The following is a 15,688-nucleotide window of genomic DNA, read 5'->3' on the forward strand; positions in this document are numbered from 1 at the left end:
AGTGATATAAGGAAATATTAAAATCTAACACAAAGAGAACACCCACAAAAAAACAGATCTTGGTCGGGTGTGGTGGCTCACGCCTATAATTCCAGCACTTTGGGGGGCTGAGGTGGGTGGATCACGAGGTCAAGAGATGGAGACCATCCTGGTCAGCATGGTGCAATGCCATCTCTACTAAAAATACAAAAATTAGCTGGACATAGTGGCGTACGCCTGTAGTCCCAGCTACTCAGGAGGCTGAGGCAGGAGAATTGCTTGAACCCAGGAGGCGGAGGTTGCGGTGAGCTGAGATCACGCCATTGCACGCCAACCTGGGTAACAAGAGCGAAACTCCGTCTCAAAAACAAACAAACAAACAAAACAGATACTAAGTGAGATGCTTTATGTATTATTTCATAACGGATCTATGAGGGAAGTGGTCTTACCCCACTTGGAGGTGAGAAAACTCACGTTACAAGGGTTAAAGTGACATCTCTAAGACCACACAGCAGGTGGTTACAGAGCCAGCATTTGACCTAAGGTCTATCATATCTAAAGCCTCTGGATTCTCTATCCTTTTCCCAGGTTGTACAGACATTCAGAAAAACTTACCGTGTAGTAATCGTACCAGCGGGCTCTAGGGAAATATGCGGTGACATTTCTGGCATTCTAAAATTAAACACAAACAAGGAGTGGCAGTGGGCACCATTATCCAGGACAGAGTAACCAAACGGCTTAGGAAAGAGGTTAAAGTCATAGTGATGGCCTTGGGCCCACTTGCCTCATCTCTCGGGAGGCTAACAATGTTGGGGAAACCTTCCTTCCATTTCCGGTTTTGAAGCAGGGGATATTTGTCTACACAAAACTATCATAAAGTACTTTGGTATCCAGGACTTTGGGAAAAATAATTACTGTTTACTTTTAGACATTAACTTACCCAATATACCCTTAAACAGACAAACAACAGAGGTTTTGTCTGGAGCAGAAAAAAGCTTGTGGGTACAATAAGATTTGGGGAACATGCAATTAACTGATATTTTAGGACTAATCCACTGGTATTCAGAAGCCTAATCAACAACAGAAGCAAAGAAATAGCTTTTACTGGTGGGAGGACCTCCTGCAGGAGGAAGGGAAAGGTAAGCCAGCAGCAATACGAGTACACACATTGCCAAGTAATCCTTCTGAGAAGTTTTAATAGTGCTAGAGGATTTTATTATTCTTTACACTATTGTCCCATCTGACCTTCTATTTCTCATTTTAGTTAACAAAGAAATGACTATATCATTGAATATACCATGAGGTGTTTTGTTCCTCATCATCCTATAAACCAGAACTGTTAGGCCGGTTTTAAAGATGAAAGAGCTGAGGCCCAGAACACCTAAGTGATGGACTTCGGCTCACAAAGAGAGGAAGAGACAGAGGTAGAATAAGAAACCATGTGTAGGACCCCACAACTCAGGCCTCTTCTCCTCCTTCTTTTCCCCGAGCCTCACAGCTGGGATCCTCCCCCGATCTGAGGCCTCCATACTCACGAGCTCCAGGACGGGGCTAACCAGGAAGGCTGGGCCCAGCAGGAACTGACTGTCTATGTCCCATGTCACCTGATCTGACACAAACCTGGAAAGGGAAATGAAGGTGTCACAATCAGGGCTCAACAGAGACCCAGTCCAAGACCCTGAACAGGCTCCTCTACTTCTGGTCCACGTTGGAAATCCAGCTGCCCCCCTGAGCCATCCTTGCCTTTTTCCTAAGCCTGGCTTGATCCAGAGCATCCAGTCTCTGCTTTCCCATGTGATGTGCCTCAAAATTATGAAATGCTCGGATGTAGGTGTGTTTTGTCAAGTACTTACTACATTTCTTAACCATGGCACTTTTTTTTTTTTTTTTTTTTTTTTTACTTTGGGCTCTAGGGTACATGTTCACATGCTGCATCTTGCAGGATTGTTGCACAGGTACATACATGCCATGGTGGTTTGCTGTCTCCATCCCCATCGTCGCCTACCTCAGGCATTTCTCCTGGTGTTATCCCTCCCCAACCTCCCCACCCTCCTCTGTCCCCCCCCCCCCCCCCCCCCCCACACCCCCCCTACTCCAGTGAGTGTTGTTCCCTTCCCTGTGCCCAAGTGTTCTCATTGTTCGTCACCTGCCTATGAGTGAAAACATGCAGTGTTTGGTTTTCTGTTCTTGTGTCAGAGCCAGAGCAATTAGGCAAGAAAATGAAATAAAGGGCATTCAGTTAGGAAAAGAAGAAGTCAAACTGTTCCTATTTGCAGACAACATGATCATATATTTAGATACCCTGTCATCTCAGACCAAAACCTCTTTAAGCTGACAAGGAACTTCAGCAAAGTCTCAGAATACAAAATCAATGTGTAGAAATCACAAGCATTCCTAGATATCAACAACAGACAAACAGAGAGCCAAATCATGAGTGAACTCCCATTTACAACTGCTACTAAGAGAATTAAATACCTAAGAATACAACTAACGAAGGATGTAAAAGAAAGGAGAACTATAAACCACTGCTCAACGAAATAAGAGAGGACACAAACAGATGGAAAAACATTCCATGCTCATGGTTAGGAAGAATCAATATTGTGAAAATGACCATACTGCCCAAAGTAATTTATAGATTCAATGCTATCCCCATCAAGCTATCACTGACCTTCTTCACAGAACTGGAAAAAAACACTTTAAACTTCATATGGAACCAAAAGAGAGCCCACATAGGCAAGACAATCCTAAGCAAAAAGAACAAAGCTGGAGACATCATGCTACCTAACTTAAAACTATACTACAAGGCTACGGTAATAAAAACCGCATGGCACTGGTACCAAAACAGAGATATAGACAAATGGAATGGAACAGAGGCCTCCAAAGTAATGCCACACATCTAGAAGCATCTGATCACTGACAAAACAGACAAAAACAAGCAATGGGGAAAGGATTCTCTGTTTAATAAAAAGTGTTGGGGCAACTAGCTAGTCATAAGCAGGAAGCTAAAACTGGACCCCTTCCTTACACCTTATATAAAAATTAACTCCAGATGGATTAAAGATTTAAACCTGAGAACTACCACCATAAAAACCTTAGAAGAAATCCTAGGCAACACCATTCAGGTCATTGGCATAGGCAAGGACTTCATGACTAAAACATCAAAAGCAATGGCAACAAAAGCCAAAATAGACAAATGGAATCTAATTAAACTTAAGAGCTTCTGCACAGCAAAAGAAACAATCATTAGACTGTTATTCCCAACAGAATGGGAAAAAATTTTTGCAACCTACCCATTTGACAAAGGGCTAATATCCAGAATCTACAAATAACTAAAATAGATTTATAAGAAAAAAACAAACAAACGCATTCAAAAGTGGGTGAAGGATATGAATAGACACTTTTCATAAGAAGACATTTATGCAGGCAACAAACATATGAAAAAATGCTTATCATCACTGGGCATTAGAGAAATGCAAATCAAAACCACATTGAGATATCATCTCCTGCCAGTTAGAACGGTGTTGATTAAAAAATCTGGAGACAACAGATGCTGGAGAGGATGTGGAGAAATAGGAACAGTTTTACACTGTTGGTGGGAGTGTAAGTTAGTTCAACCAGTGTGGAAGACAGTGTGGCAATTCCTCAAGGATCTAGAAATAGAAATTCCATTTGACCCAGCAATCCCATTACTGGGTATATACCCAAAGGATTATAAATCATTCTATTATAAAGACACATGCACATGTATGTTTGTTGCAGTGCTGTTTACAATACCAAAGACCGGGAACCAACCCAAATGCCCATCAGTGATAGACTGGACAAAGAAAATGTGGCACATATATACCATGGAATACTATGCAGCCATAAAAAACAACGAATTCATGTCCTTTGTAGAGATATAGATGAATCTAGAAACAATGAAACATTTTAAATGTAAGAATGGCCCTTGTCCCTCAAATCTCTTCCTGAAATCATTCTTTTGTGACCCAGGTCCATATAACCAAGCTGCTACAAAACATAGACAGGCCTTAGCACGGCCAAATTCAAGAGATTATTCTATGCTGTACTGCATCATTTCAATTTCTTCATTAAATAAATAGCCTTTTATTAATGACCTATTACATGTATCACACTGTGCTAAAGAGAATCATAAAGTATGGTCTATGCCAGAAGAGGTCTTGTCAAAGGCAATCATGTGTTTAATTTGGAAGAATTGTGTCTATCAACTGCCACCATATAGAATACAGTAAGTTATCCATTTGTCATCAGGATCCCTGCTAGACACTCACTCATGGAGCAGAGGCCGAACAACAGTGACACCCTCCGTGTGGGCCTTATGCATCAAGGTATAGAGATATGGCAACAGGGTGTATCTGGTCTGCAGGACATTTCTGGAAATATTCACAAAAGCAGCATCCCAGGATACAGGGTCTTGTCTCTAAAGGAGAAAAAGAACAGTATTGGGAGCTCATCCTGGAAAACCTAGGGAACTTAAGAAGGTCACTGAAAGCATATTCCAAATCAACATCACTCAGAGCTAAACAAAAGATAACTATTGATGAGGCCCAGAGAATATTCTTAATAGACTAGAAAAGGTGTCACTGAAGCTCTGCTAGGACATCTGATAAAATGTCACTATAAGACTTTCTTTTTGGTACATATGCTACCATTCTGCCTAAACAAAGAAAAAATAATAATAATCTAAAGAACACTGAGAAATGTTCACTGAGACACCAGGCTTAACAACTTTTAAGGGCTGGGTACAGTGACTCATACCTGTAATCTCAGCAGTTTGGGAAGCTGAGGTGAGCGGATCACTTGAGCCAAGAACTTTGAGACCAACCTGGGCTACATGCCAAGACTCTGTGTTTACAAAAAGTTCAAAAATTAGCTGGGCATGTTGGTATGTGCCTGTAGCCCCAGCTATTTGGGTGGCTGACGTAGGAGAATCACTTGAGTCCTGTAAGTCAAGGCTACAGAGAGTCATAATTGTGTCACTGCACTCCAGCCTGGCCCAAAGACTGACCCCTGTCTCAAAAGAAAAATTTTTTTCAAAGATATCCCAGTAAATACAGGCTGCATTAATTTTAGCTCAGAAATGGAGGTTTTGCTTCAAGTGAAACTCTGGAGCTAGGAGCCACTGTCCTACCCTGGTCCCAATGGTGTTGTGGTTTCTTGAGAAGGGGTAAAAGGCCCCCAGCTGCATCCAGCGAACACACATCTCATATTCGGCGTCTTGAAAGAACCCACAGATATCTGCTCCTGTCTGTAACAAGTGGAAATAAAATGAGCCTGCCGATGATTTGTGAAGGATGTCCCCATCTTCTTGGTGCTTAAGAGGATCCCAAGGACACTCACGTAGGATATGCCAAAGAGGCTGAACTCCATCATGCCTGCAATGAGAACCACAGCTGTGTCAGACCAGGCTCTCACCACTTGCCTCCTCACTTCTTGACCAAGGATCCCAATTCCCTGACCTGCCAGCACAGGCCCTGGGTAGGAACCCACGCACCAATGATAGATTTCTTCAGCTGATCCCACGCGGCCGTGTTGTCTCCCAGCCAATGTCCTGCCCAGCGGCCAGAAGAGGGAAATGTGGAGCGGGTGATGACGACTCCTCGCTGTCCCGTCACCTCCTGCATGGCTCTGGTTGGAGGGTTACAGGAGACTAATTGAGAGTACAGCCAGGGACCACAGGCCATAGAGCTTCTCCTTCCAAAGCCCTTGAGCCTAGTGAGTGTTTGCTGCGTAATTGCAGGGAACATGGGAATCTGAGCTGTAATGGGGGCTCCACTGATCCCAGATGGTGGAGATAACAATTCATGTGTTTTACGGTCCATTACAAAGAACTTCACTATAGTGAACTCACTGGAGTACCCCAAAATTGTAAGGAATTACTAAGTCTTGCAATTGGTTTACTCAATATATAGTGTGCTATATTTGAGGAGGAACTTAGTAAAGATTAGAAGATTGTCCTAAGAAGAATTCATAATATTCATTGAGCTTGCAAAGCAGGACTGTGCTAATTCAGTACAATACCAGTTACTCTCCACCAAGAATGGCCAAAGAACAAATATCTCAAAAGATGATTCACTTTTGAAATAAAAGGGAGAGATGCCCCATCCTCCGTGTTCCCTTTGCCTCCCGCAACTAAAGGTATTTCAGCACCTGCCGCCCTGTGTGATCATTACAGTATCTCCATGTGTCTTTCCCGCTAGGATCATTCATTTCTCACTGCTGGGACCATGCTTTATTTAAACCTGTCCTACTACTTTTCATCACAAGGCCTGGCTCTGTGTCAACCAGCATTTGTTTAATCAATAAGAATGATGACACAGTTGTCATGAGAATCTTCTTAACCCTTAGAGTAGGAAGGAAAGAAAAAGTAGGGTAACTACGTTAGTCCTGGCAATGTTTACACATTGTGACAGCTGGAGAAGGGAGACACACACTCACTCGTATGTGGGTCTGGTCTGGGACCACCCGTACAGGCTGTGCACGTTGTAGTGCTGCACGGGGGAGCCGTCTGGGAGGATCTGCTGACTCTCCATGCACAGGGTCTTGCTGCTCAGGCCCCTGTCCCTGGACTCCAAATCTGAGAAGGAAGATCTGGTGAGGTGAAATCAGCCCTGATTCTGTTTATCCCTGACCTCTCTTCAACGGATTGGGCCCTGGATCTTAAGACTAACTTAAGCCCTGCATGTGTCACTCTCCATCTTCCCAGAGACACCAGCACAGTGACCCCAGCTCTGAGACGCAATGGCACCTATGGTGTTTTCAACATCAATGTGACTGAAGAAAGCAGAGGTGTCAAAAAGAGCAGACAGTGGTAAAACACAACATGACAGGCTTTGATTTAGGGTTTTGACATGTCAATTATTTCATGTAATTCTTATCATACTTGTATGAAGAAAACATCATGATCTGTCTTTTATAGTTTAGCAAACCGAGATTTGAAAATATCACATAATTTGTGAAAAGCCACACAATTCACTGAAAAAAAACCACTTCTGGAGCCAAGATATGAACCAAGTATAAATTCAAAGCCCATCAGCTCCACAATAAAGGCAAGTCAATAATTTTCACCTATTGATGACACAAGAAATTCCTGTGATGGATTCACATAAGCCTAAAAAACTAAGAAACCCAGCTGTGAGAAACTTTTGGTGGCATGAGCACTGGTTGGTGCTTTCTGGACAGATTCGAGAAATTTGCTCTATGAGTCTAGTCACTTGCACATGCCCAGCTGGCTAAAGCACGTGCAGAGCTTTGGTCTCTGGTTCCCAGTAAACCACAGCAGCCATGAGGATGTGCTGTCAGGGCACACCCGTGGCCTCTGGGCTCCTGCAGTGGTCATCCTTTCTGTCGTGGCTCTGCCAATCAAGGAGGCCAAGGGTTCTTACATGGCATGTAGGGAGGGTGGTTCAGAGAGGCATCCCTGCAGCCTGGATGAACTGCCCCATTCACGAAGCTCGATGGTTCATTCATATCCTAGAAATGCCAAACACAGATATACCTCACTTTTTAAGAAAATTACATCCTGCCAATTCTGAGACAAGGAAGCAATGAATTAATTGTTCAACATCCAGTAATCCCTGTAGATGTTAGCCCTGGGATGTTCATCAAATCCTGGTAAGAACTAGCTAGAGAGATTAATTCACCCCTACAGAACAACTGGCTAAAGGATTAAAAAAAAAAAAAATCTCTCTGCCAGGTGCAGTGGCTCACGCCAGTAATCCCAGCACTTTAGGAGGCCGAGGCGCGTGGATCACAAGTTCAAGAGTTTGAGAGCAACTTGGCCAGATGGTGAAACCTTGTCTCTATTAAAAATTAAAAAATTAGCTGGGCATGGTGGTGGGTGTCTGTAATCCAAGCTACTCAGGCGGCCAAGGCAGGAGAATTGCTCTAACCCAGGAGGCGGAGGTTGCAGGAAGCCAAGATCCTGCCACCACACTCTAGCCTGGGTGACAGAGCAAGACTCCATCTGAAAAACAACAACAACAAAAAACTCTCTCAGGGTGAGTGTGAGGCAATCAAAGTTCCAAGAAATTCCTAGTAAATTGTCTCAGAGGTTTTATAGGAACTTCAGGTCCAGTACAAGGTGTGTAGGCTATCAGGGCTGTTCCACTCTGAGAGGAGGAAGTGTCTGACATGTCCAAAGTCTTCCTTGGACAATGATTATCCTCTTGACTGAAGGTCAGTGGTACATAGACTTAGGCACACAAAGATACACAAGTGCCACAGGTACACAGACGTACACACACACACTTACAATCCACACGCCATCAAACTTCAAGCTCCTCTCTGGATTCTGTGGATTGTTGTATAGTTCTTCTATTTCCCTCTTCCACCACTTGGCAGTTGAATTACGGAAAAAGTCTGGGAAAGCCACAAAAGCTCGATACAGCTATAAAAAATAAATATAATTAGTTTGTCCCACACAAATATATTCGACAGCTAACAGGCACTTACTGAGAATGCAGCTCACACAAAGACCTGGACTACGTGGTGATGGATGGCCTGAACAGGGCCTAAATAATGTTACTGGCTTATTAGAGGAATGCAGAATGAAAAGAGAAATTAGTGCTATTTGCACACCTCCCCAGCATTTGGAAAACATCCAAAAACTGTTCTCTTCATATTGACCTAGATGACAATAATCAATGCCCGGAACTCATGACCTAGTGCATTAGATGCCCAGCCCTAAATGTTAGTCCTGCCATTTTCTAAGCACTCCTCAAAGAAACAAAGCCAGAGAGAGACTGCAGACATCAGATGCATGGTAATAGGCTGGGAAGAAACACTCAGAAAGTCCCTCCTAGGTCACTCCCACTAAGAGGGGGGAGGAAGGCATAAGATTACATTTCAGGATATTAGACTATCCAGTATGCATCTGTGTTCTCTACAGTTTCAGAGTCACATGAAAACTACAGCTGTGTGTAACATAAATTGAGAGGACTTAATGAGGGGGTTTAAACTTCCCCTTACTTTCATCTTTCTTTGAATAACAAAAGCAGTGTTTTTATGTTAACCTGAAAGATGGATGCAAGATACACACACACACACACACACACACACACATATATATATATATATATATATATATATATATATATATATATATATATGTATTTTGAGACAGAGTCTCACTCTGTCACCTAGGCTGGAGTGCAGTAGTGTGCTTCCTCAGCTCACTGAAACCTCTGCCTTCCAGGTTCAAGCAATTCTTTTGCCTCAGCCTCCCGAGTACCTGGGATTACAAGCATGCACCACCACGCCCAGCTAATTTTTGTGTTTCTATTAGAGACATGATTTCACCATGTTGGCTAGGCTGGTTTCAAACTCCTGACCTCAAGCGATCCACCCATCTTGGCCTCCCAAAGTGCTGGGATTACAGGCATGAGCCACCGTGCCCAGTCAGGTACAACTTCTCAAGTACATTGTAGATTTTTGAGAATAAAAACCTTGTTTTATATTCTTCTGAGAGATATTTACATTTTTCACAATGCTTAGTTTAGAACCTAACATAAAATAAACAAACAGTGTTTAACAGTGGGTTCACACCACCTAGAAGCAGTAAATAAATATCCATACATTTTTATATACTCATGTTGTTTGTTACGGAACATTATGGTCCTTTAAAGGTCTCAGTAAATAGCCTCCTCTATGCTAATCATAGCATTGTAAGAGTTAAAGAGCTAAATAATGCTGGTGAGGAGGGTGGGGGAATCAACAAAAAACAAACTTGGTCTAGGGGAACTCCAGTTCTTATACACAACAGACAAAAGGCAATTAGGAATTGATATGCCTAGATAAGGGGCAAAAAGGGAGCATAAGGAAACAGAAACAGATCAGCCTACATGGGTCTGCCTGTCAGGGATGTGAGAAGATAGTGGGTTACATCATGGAGAATCTTAAGGGCCGTGCCAGGGGTGCCCGTTGTTAGGAAATGGAGGTAGAAACCATGAAACCTGACAAAGAGAACCTTTCACCAGAAACAGAGAGCTCCAGATCATACAGGGTTAGAAACAATGGGATGGGTGGGCGATGGAGAGTTAGAGTACCGGCCACATCTGAGTCAGAATTGTATCCCATATGGGATGCACATGGGGAGCCTGGCCAGCAGTGATGTATGAACTTCCCTAAGCACTGCTCAGATGACCCCTACCAATCAATAAAAATGTTCTGCCATTCTCCAAGGTGCTGGCTTGCCTTACACCTGTCCATATTCAAGTGTTGCCTTTGTGGTTTCTGCCTTCACTTTCTCCAGTCTTCACACAGTGATGTACCCACCCACACACTGGGCCTCGGGACCACTTAGCACTCTTTTTGTAGCACACTGCATGCTACAAAATGCAATTCCTAGATCCTACCACAGACTGATTGAATCAAATCGCTGGAGCTTTGGGCTCAGAAATCTGCTTTTCATAGGCTTCTTGGCTGTTTATGCTCAGTGAGGCCAGACCTGGACAACAGTGGCTCCATCCTCACCAGCCTTGTCAAGTGGGTCTTACTATTAATAATATAAATATTAGGTTGGTACAAAGGTAATTGCAGTTTTACCATTAAAAGTAATGGCAAAAACTACCTGGGCACCAACCTAATAGTTATAATTATTCTATCTACCAAGAGTCTCTTATGAGCTACCTAAAAGATTCTGTGACATCCCCTAATGAACTGTTTCTTATCAGAGGCCCAACTGGCATTTGAGGCAAGAGATTTTTTGTGGCAAATTCTCTGCAATCAGAGCTATGGGCATCCCTGCCCACTGCCCATTAAATGCCACTTGGCGTCCCTGTGATAACCAACACTGCCTTCAGATTTCCACATGGCCTCAGGATGGCAGTGTTGCCCCTAATGGCTGATGAGCTGCGGGGTTCATAATGTAGTAACTGACTACTTGATAAAACTCAGGAAGCCCATGGCCCAGAGCTTCTCTAGCTGGGCAGGTTCCTGTGTCCATGTGGGCTGCTTGATCACTAAGCTTAAAAGTGATTTTCTGTGAGAAGTCACGAGAGGACAGGAAGCTAGGTCTTCTCCCTTGAATACTTATCTGATAGATGACAGATAGATAGATAGATAGATAGATACATAGACAGACACATAGACAGATAGAGTAGACAGATGGATAGATAGAATAGAATAGACAGAGAGTAGGTAGATGGAGAGATAAATAGATAAGATAGACAGATGATAGATAGATAGAATGGATATATGGATAGACAGGGTGAGGTGATGAATTGATAGATATAGACAAACGAACGGATAGATATACAATAGAGATACAGAAAGTAGACAGATAATAGATAAACAGATGATAGAATAGATAGAATGAATGCATAGACAGAGGGATAGAGGAAAAGAGTGGATGGATGTATAGACAGATGATAGATTAGCTAGACAGATGATAGAGAGAGATACAGAAAGATGATAGTAAAACAGATAATAGATACACAGATAGCTAGATAGATAATAGGTAGGTAGGTAGGTAGGTAGATAGATAGATAGATAGATAGACCAAAAGATGGTAGATAACAGAAAGAGAGATACATACATACATAGATATATAGATACATAGATATAGATAGATAAATAGAAGATAGATTGGCAGATAGACAGAAAGCAAGAAAGAAAAAGAGAAACAAAGAGAGCAAGAAAGAAAAGAAAGGAAGGAAGGAAAGAAAGAAAAGATAGGCAGATAGGCAGAGAGATAGACTGACTGACAGATAGATGATTGATAGATAGATAGATACTTGTTCAATAGTAGACAAAAGGAAAACAGCCTTGAACTGAGTTTGAATCATTCTTGCCAATCTTCAAAGCCTGCCCCAGCTTCTGCTTTCTTCCTTTCGTTTTACTGAATCTACTGACAGTAAATAAAGGCATACAGTCCAACAGTCAAGCAGCCTGGTTCCAAGTGTGTCGCATTTTAAATCAAGAGTGCTACTGCTGCCAACTTGCTCTGGGATCCAGGAGGTCAGAGACTGACACCAGAGAACTACGCATCACTGGCATGCAGTGCCCTCTGTGCTCACTACCCCATTGGAGCTGTCCCAGGCCTCAGCCTCAGACTCCACATTGTGAGCTTCTGTCTAATATCAGCCTTTCCCTTTAGGACTCACCATTTGACCTGAAAACCAACTTATCTGGATAAGGCAGGAATATTTGGCCTGACCCCTGCCAGTCACATTCCTGGTGACTGGAATGTTTCTCCTGCACCTCTGTCCACGGACTACGATCTTACATTACATAGAGAGAACTCCCAAAAGAGGTCTTCACCCTGGGCTTCTGAGTGGCTGCTACCTGAATTTACAACTGCCAGGATTTGTTTCCACAATATGGATATTTGTCTGATCAATACTTGATCTTGACAGAGTACCTAGACACTACAACATATACCACATTGCTGACTGCACAGGCCAGCTTCTTCGTCCCTTCAATTCCTGGAAGATGTCCTAGAAATAAGCCTTTTCCTTGTCTACTCAGCTCTTCTGTGGAGGTCACATAGGCTACACAGGCCCTGCTACACTTCCCACCCAGAAAGAATAACCATTATTGAAGAACAGCTCAAGAGGTCAGGCAGATACTTGCTCTCCAGGAGCTCCTCAGCCCCACCCTGAGAACCCTGCCTGTGGGTACTGCCACAACCATGGATAGTCAACCATACAGGCTGCATCAGTTCAGGAGACACACATCTTGGCCAGAGGATGGCGCTGTAGGCTTTCTAGACCAGTAAGGAGCCATGTATTCTTTCAGGCAAGAAATGCTTAATTAATCTGGAAAATAATTCAGGTCCAGAAGCATGAGCTACCTGAATCCATTACAAGCTACAAACTGTTCTCAGGAAAGAGCAAGTTTTACAGTAAGGCTGGAAACTGACAGGTAAAAGCAAAGTTGAGAAACCGAAGGAAGGATGGGGTTCAGGGGAGGACTGGTAAGTGTGAAGATGGAGAAACTTGTTCAAGGGGGGGGGGGAAGATGTACAAGGCAAAAGACCTAATCAGTCTTCAAGGGTTGAAGACTGCTTAGAAGGGATGCCCAGCACAGCAACAATAAGTATACTAGTTCAGAGAAAAGATGGAACTTCTCGGAGGTATTCCCCAGTGGAAATTTCTTGGGTCTTTGGAATCTGACAGCCTTGGAACTGAAATCACCACTCTGTCACCTAAAACTGTGGACAAGTAATTTGAGCTCTCTGATCTTAAATCCCAAGGATAATAATACATATCTACATCCCAGTGGGCAGTAAAATATTACTACATATAAAGTAATGGGCACACAGGCTGACACCCAAGAAACATCCCCTAAGTGTTTCCCCCTTGCCAAGCTAATGTTCATGGTCCAGGCATGTCCAGAATCACAGGTACGGCTGCCCCTTTCTAGAAACCCGGACTCCACCCAAATCTGCAAAGACCCTTTTACCTCCACTTGACTGTCCCAGTCTAGAGACCCATTCACAACAACATCAGGAAAATCAGGCCAGACCTGTGGAGAGAAACATGTTCAGCAGCAATGCACTAGACAGTTCCCTTACAGAGAATTTCCTGAGAAATTATTATATAAACCATGTTCCTAACAGCAATAATACTTTGATCATCATGTAAGATTGACATAAAAGAAAAGTGAATTCCCTAATGCATCACATTACTTTAAAAGTCATTAACTGTATCAACAAATATGGATTGAGAAAATGAGAGCTTCTGACCTCAGAACCCAAATAGAAAAAGCCAAAAATGACATACATAGGCATGTGACCCACTAACAGCGACCCACCCTCAGGTTAGGGATCAGTGGATTGTCGCTCAGATTATACCTTTCCCCAGACAATGTCTCCATCATTTGGGTATTTGATGAAGACGTCATCCTCCATGCCCCGAGTGAAGGCAGGATAGGGCTGTGTCTCATTGCCAGAAATGGCTGGATCCTGAAATCAAAGCATAAGTCAGTTGGGAAAACCAAAGCCAGAGAATGAGGAGAAACAGAATAAAAGAGAACTCCTCCAGGGAACTCCCTAGCTTCTACCTGAACTGTAGAGTTTCTGAGAGTCCTGGGAAATACATGTTTCTTCTAGAGCTTCAATGTAACTACTTGTAACATGGAAACAAAGCTCTCTCCACCAAAGCCCATACCTGCTCCCAAACAGAATGCACACATTCACATCAGGACTAACCAGAATGAGGATGACCCGCATCCCGTCAGCCTTCATGCGATTGATCAGAGCTGGAAACCCAGCAAACTTGGGGCTGAGGGTGAAGTCCAGCTGCCGCTCCATGTAGTCGATGTCTGAGTACTGCACGTCCTGCGGGAGGACACGGGAAGTGAGTGGCTGCTGTATTTCAGACAGCTTCTTGTACATGCTTTCAAAACCCAGCTCTGCCATGTGTTTGGTATAGCTTCTGGGAAATTCACTCAACTTTTCAAATTTTCAGTGATAAACTAGAAAAAAAAAATCTAAGCCTGTACCAAATAGGATGAGAATGCCTCTCTAGCGTGGCTATTCTTAGGATACATAAATTAACAAGGATTGGAAAGTGCTTTGTAAACTGCCACTAACAGGCGTGATTGTGATGACCTCCTCCAAGAGGCTGCCCCTGGTATCAGAGGTTCATGTTTAGAAAAAATTCTGTTAACTTCCCAGGGCTAATACAACATGGATGGCAAATCTACTGCAAAACAAAACAAAGCAACAATGTATAGTAGCTTTGGAATACCCAATCTTGAGGGTGATCAGACACAACCTTATTCGGGAGAATGAAATATTGCATTTCACTATCCACTAATGGAAACACTATGTTCCACTAATGGAACTATTGTAAACAGTAGAAAAGTAGAATGAAATTAAATATGCTATGGTTCATGGGGTCAATTCTTTGATAACTGGTTCCCCTCCCATCCGCCAGTGAAGGATAAGGTTTATTTCCATATGTACATCCTCTGAAAACCCATCCCAGGATCTGTGTCATCCATCAGTGATTAACTCAGAGATGATGGGACACTGAGTTACAGCACCAGAGCTGCAGGAACTGATGTCATATCCACATATACAATGGTCTGACTGTTTGCAGTTAGTTTTTCTTTTCAAGAATTAAGTAAAAGAACTGAGGTATATCATTTATTCTTATGGAACAAAGGATGTTTTGACTAAGGTTTGGAAGTCATGTCAAAGAAATGGAAGGAAGCATGAGGTGGAAGAAAGAGCCCTGGAGCCAGCCTATCTCCCTGTCCTTTGGCAAATCATGGTGAGTCTTAAGCTATACCACCTCTAGAAGATGGAAACAAAGTCCCTTACCTGTATTACCATGCTGGGGTGAGGCTAACTGTGATATTGTCTGAAAAAGAATGTTATGTCTTTATAGAATCCCACAAACATTAGACAAATGAACCCAGACACAGAGGCACTGGGCTAGTTTTCAAACTCCAGAGCCATGACTGAGAACGTACATAAGGGATCTGGGCGGCCACCATCTCTTCATACAAGCTGGCGATCTCAGAGTCGTTCTGGTATCCATAGCGACACAGCTGGAAGCCCAAAGACCAGTAAGGAACCATCACAGGCCGGCCGATCAACTAGAAAATAGACAGGAAACATTCGTCCTCAGAACAGAAACACCAGATTGAAGTTTTTCAGGAAGTAATAAGAATATTTTTCCAGGCCCCAAGCTAGACAACTAACAAATTCAAATCCAGACCAAATCTGACAGGATATAGG

General features: G+C 43.0%; 1 protein-coding gene across 1 annotated transcript; it reads right to left on the reverse strand.

Annotated features, from left to right (window-relative positions):
- Nucleotides 1-352: 352 nt before the first annotated feature.
- LOC116546758 (maltase-glucoamylase, intestinal-like) lies at nucleotides 353-15,671 on the reverse strand. Its single transcript, XM_032272927.1, has 13 exons — nucleotides 15,421-15,671; nucleotides 14,150-14,278; nucleotides 13,793-13,903; nucleotides 13,402-13,464; nucleotides 8,252-8,386; nucleotides 7,383-7,470; nucleotides 6,436-6,574; nucleotides 5,492-5,625; nucleotides 5,338-5,372; nucleotides 5,129-5,245; nucleotides 4,269-4,417; nucleotides 1,515-1,599; nucleotides 353-651 (listed from the first exon to the last, which is right to left on the reverse strand). Exons 1-13 carry the CDS (start codon nucleotides 15,526-15,528, stop codon nucleotides 553-555), a joined length of 1,392 nt encoding a protein of 463 aa, XP_032128818.1. The 5' UTR covers nucleotides 15,529-15,671; the 3' UTR covers nucleotides 353-552.
- Between the last annotated feature and the right edge of the window lie 17 nt (nucleotides 15,672-15,688).

This window comes from Sapajus apella, unplaced genomic scaffold (assembly GCF_009761245.1).
Source record: "Sapajus apella isolate SASKATOON/1434 unplaced genomic scaffold, GSC_monkey_1.0 scaffold1337, whole genome shotgun sequence".
In the NCBI taxonomy this organism is placed as follows: domain Eukaryota; kingdom Metazoa; phylum Chordata; class Mammalia; order Primates; family Cebidae; genus Sapajus; species Sapajus apella.